Source organism: Orycteropus afer, unplaced genomic scaffold (assembly GCF_000298275.1).
Source record: "Orycteropus afer afer isolate SDZICR_OR568_19922 unplaced genomic scaffold, OryAfe1.0 scaffold00571, whole genome shotgun sequence".
Lineage (NCBI taxonomy): Eukaryota > Metazoa > Chordata > Mammalia > Tubulidentata > Orycteropodidae > Orycteropus > Orycteropus afer.
In genome coordinates, this window is record NW_006922158.1 from 750,144 (window position 1) to 754,683 (window position 4,540).

At 46.0% G+C, this 4,540-nt stretch overlaps 1 protein-coding gene across 1 annotated transcript in view; it reads left to right on the forward strand.

Moving 5' to 3' along the window:
- Positions 1-4,540, forward strand: part of VGLL1 (vestigial like family member 1) — a 13,999-nt gene that overhangs the window by 6,926 nt on the left and 2,533 nt on the right. The window contains exon 2 of the mRNA XM_007956014.1: positions 3,184-3,595. Within this exon, the coding sequence (XP_007954205.1) occupies positions 3,184-3,595 (412 nt within the window). The remainder of the gene's footprint in view (positions 1-3,183; positions 3,596-4,540) is intronic.

Genomic DNA, 4,540 nt, shown 5'->3' on the forward strand with positions numbered 1-4,540 from the left:
GAGTGGCTGGTGGGTTTGAACCGCCAACCTTCTGGTTAGCAGTCAAATGCTTTAGGCACTACACCACCAGAACTCCTTAGAGGCCTTTTACAGTTGGTCTCAAAGGGTTCCTCCTCCCTCTCCCTTCCTTCCCTCCCATCTGCAATACTAAAATGGAGGCAGGGAAGAAATGCTGGGGTTTTTAGGGGGAATATCTACATGGGATGTAGTCATGCTAGTTGTTATGGCACTTGTGAACACTGACAATTTCATGTCTTCCTTTCCAGTAAGAAAGGGGAATTCACACATACACATTTTGAGCCCTGACTAGGTACCAGACACCATGCTAAAATCATTGTACTGTTTCCAGAAACTAGGCTGGAGCATGGAGGCAGGGCCACCCTGTAGGGATGAAGTGTAAGGGGGTGGTCTGAGGGGTGGAGGCGAACTCTTCAGAGCCTGAGGGTGATTTCTGGAGGGTTCTGGTGCTCCTAGAAGTATATGTGGGTGGGCATGGGTAGTTTCCCTGTGTTTGCCAGAGTGACAGTGGAGTGGCATGCCAGTTTCACCCCCTAGGGCAGAATGAGAAATAGGGACTAACATTCCCTGGGAAGACCTTGCTCTTAGAATCAGGCAGGAATTCTAGCAGCATGAGTGGGACTAAGAGAAAGTGCAGTTCCACCAAAATATAGAGTCTCCCCTCCACAGGACAGCAACACCCATGTCTGGTCAGCAACGTGAGTTTCTAGGCTACTCAAAGCCCACCATTGGGTTGCTATGAATTAGGATTGGGGCACCCAGTCCATCCCAGTATCGTTGCATTCAAATTGTGCTCTGGTGCACTCAGCAACCTAATGGGACCTTGGACAGTGACACGCCACCCACTCCCCTTAACATTTCAGTCAGAGAATCTTGGGAAGGAAACAGTTAAGAGAAATATTCAAAACACACTGGGGCCCTGCCTTCCACCTTTTAAACAGTCAGAACTTAGGCCATATGCATGAGATCTGTAAAGCCACTTCAGATGGAAAGCGCCCGGCTATCAGAGGCGACGTGTTATTGTTTTATGCTTAGGACATGCAGTACCTTGTTCAACATGAAGCATGGACAGGGTTCTACCAAATCAGCTTAATCTCTCAATTTGTGCCACACGGTGTTCTAATTGCTACTGCCTGCAGATACCAATTTTTGAAAGTAGCGTTCACCCTCAGGAACATTTCTTAATGTTTCCTTGCCCATGTTTTCATTAGAAGAGGCCAACCGTTGCCCATCGCCCACTGTGAAAGATATAAAATGTTGGGCAGGATGTCTTTGCCATGGGGGCAAGGCTCATTTCGCTTTTTTTTTTTTCCATCTGTGTCACATGTAAAGCCACGGTGGTGGGTGGGGGTGCTTCGGTACCACTGGGCAGACCTCTCAGACGTTTTTAAAATCTTGTTAGGAATCCAGTCAAATTGAACATTCAAAAGAGCTGGGGGAAGTGCACATGGAAGGGAATGGGGACCAGTGCATCAGCCAGCCTCTCAGGCCCTCGAATTCCCATTGCTCGCCTCTTGCCTACCCTCCTCCACCTTCATTAGCTTGCGTATATGAAAGGCTCCAGGCTTTAAGCACCATCTGGCAGAGCTCTCTCCCTCCTCCCCTCCTTCCTGAGTGGGTGTTGAGAATGGGGAAAACATCCATCCATGTCATGAGCCATTGTTGACTTTTGGAGACCTCAAACTCAGCCACTATTACAAACACAATTAGAATCCTGGCTATGGCACCAAAGGAGACCCCATCCCCATCAGCCAGCTCAGGTGAATGTTTCAAGAATAAACTGAGACATCCCTTGACCCTGAGCACTTTGCTTTTGTAAGACTGAAAAAACAAACAAACTCACTGCCGTCAAGTTGAGTCCAACTCATAGCGACCCTGACTCACAGTGACCCTTGGGTTTCTGAGATGGTATCATAGTGGAAGTAGATTGCCCCATCTTCATTCCGAGGAGTGGCTGGTGGGTTTGAACCACCAGCCTTCTGGTTAGCAGTCAAGTGCCTTAGGCACTATGCTAACAGAGCTCCTTTTGTAAGATTAGGTCCAAGCAACTACTTTCCCACCCACTAATTACAGCTCAGATCCCTACTTGACTCAACTACTTTTCTGTCTTGGTCCAGGCTCTTAATATCCCTGTGCCCCAGATTCCTCTTGAATATGACTTCAACACCTAGAGATGTGTGAGTGAGCAACACAAGCAAGAACTAAACCCTATAGAAAATCCTGAGGATTCCTCCTAGTTGGTGTCTTCAAAAACTGGCCACAAAATAAAGCAGAACCACAGCAACAACCAAACACAAGGCACCTTCGATCAAACAGTTCTACTAGAAAATTTACCTTCCTTATTGGAACTCATTGGACAAGGGTGCAAAGATAGATGTGTAGACAAAGATGATCGTTGCAATGTTGTTAATGTAATTGGGAAAATGGAAATGAATGAACCACATGCAAATATCACATTTGTTAGTAATGCTAACAAAACAAACAAACAAAAGCAGTTCCTGTAGAGTTGATTCTGCCTCTAGGCGACCCCAGGTGTGTGAGAATGAACTGTGCTCCAGAGGGTTTTCAATGGCTGATTGTTCTGAAGCCAAACTAATAACTATTTGCATTGCCCAAGGGATTCCACCATTCATGCTATTACCTTACAATGGAATGTTCTGTGGCCATTTAGAAAGAAAATGTTTGGCTCTAGTCATTGCTACAAAGTATATTCATAACATTTTAATGACAAAAAAAGCAGCTTAGTTAACAACGTGTTGTGAAAATAATGTGTAGGTGAAGAGAAAAAAAAATCCTAGAAAGAAGTACATCCAAATGGTGGTGTCTGGATATTATGAGTAAGGCGATATTTTTTCCCCACCTTGTCTACATTTTCTCCACGTTAAAAAATAGTATGGAACGGTTGCACAACTTGGAGAATGTAATCAATGTCACCAAATTACGTGTAGAAATTACAGAATTGGTGTATGTTTTGTTGTATATATTTTCTCACACACACACACACACACACAAAAAAAAAAAAACAAAACAAGATGCAATAAGAAATATTATGTATTGACCTGAAAATAAATTTAGCTACTTCTGTTTTGCAAACAGTAAATAAACCAACACATGCTATGGCTGTCTAACTGCCTTCTAAATCTTTCCTTCTCAGATACTTCTCAGATGCCTCCAAATCAATGGCGTTTATCTTCTCAGTGGAGAAAGCCACAGCCTGAAGGCTCTCTTGCAAATGGTGGAGCCAGCTGCAGCTTGAATGTGTCTGGTCCCATGGCTATGGATCCGTACCCACTATCCCTGCCAGGGAGCCCCTCTGCACGGCCCAGAGAGCCATGGCATTTCTCATCCCTAGCCAGCCGGAGCTCCCCAGAGCCTGGTTACCCTCATGCCTTCCCAGGTGGCCACCTGGCTCCAGAGCCCAAGCCTGATGGGAAATATGAGCCTCTTCTAAGTGTCCTCCAGCAAGAAAGATGCCTAGCCTGTCCTCAGGAGCCTGCCACGAGGGAGGACCACAACTCTGCCCAGATAGCTGGAAGAGCAGGATTGCTCCTCGACCTGCCTCCTGGCTCTGCGCACTGTAAGGACACGTCTATACATACTGGGAGGATTGCCTCTGATTGGTTGTGGTGGAGAGTTAGTTGGCATGAGATGGGGGGCTAAGACAAATTGCTGCCACTTGGGACATGGGACTGCTGAGGGACAGAATGTTCTGCTTAAATTTTTCATATAGCTTCATAGGCTTCATTGACATTCACAGTTTAATTGCCAACGAGTTGCAGACACAGGCAGCCAGATGCACTTGACCCAGAATATTCACCCCATTCTATTGACTTGGCCTTACTACCATAGAAAAATGATGAACTGCTGCCTAAAATCGTAGAGTCCTATATACCCACCAGCCACTCCTCGGAAGGAGGGTTGGGCAATCTACTTCCGTAGTGATACTGCCTCAGAAACCCAAGGACGGGTCACTATGAGTCAGGTCTGACTCAACGGCACTTAACAACAACAACAACATATGCCCCTCACTGTGAACCATCAAACTCATCCTTTTTAAACACACCTACAGAATGAAACTTGAGCCTCAAACAGATTGGCAACTTGTGATGAGGCAGGCTCCTGGGCAAAAACAAGGACAATCTATACTAAACATCTGTTCTACACATTAACATTCAAAGCGGATGGGGAGGCAGCCCCATGGCTGCCTCGCTGCCCGCTCATGCCTGTGCACTAGGCTCCCCCTTCTGTTTCCCTCATGTTCCTGCTCCCTAACCACCACCCCTCCCACTGGACCAAAAATGCCCTTGAGGCTTACTCACTCTTCCGTTCATTCAATCACCCAACAAATATTTAATTAGTGCCTTAAAAATCCCATTGCCGTGGAGTTGATTCTGACTCATGGCAACCCCATGTGTGACAAAGTGGAACTGCTCTATAGGGTTTCCTTGGCTGTAATCTTAACAGAAGCTAATTGCTAGGCCTTTGTTTACCAGTACTGCTAGTTGGGTTTGAACTGCCAACT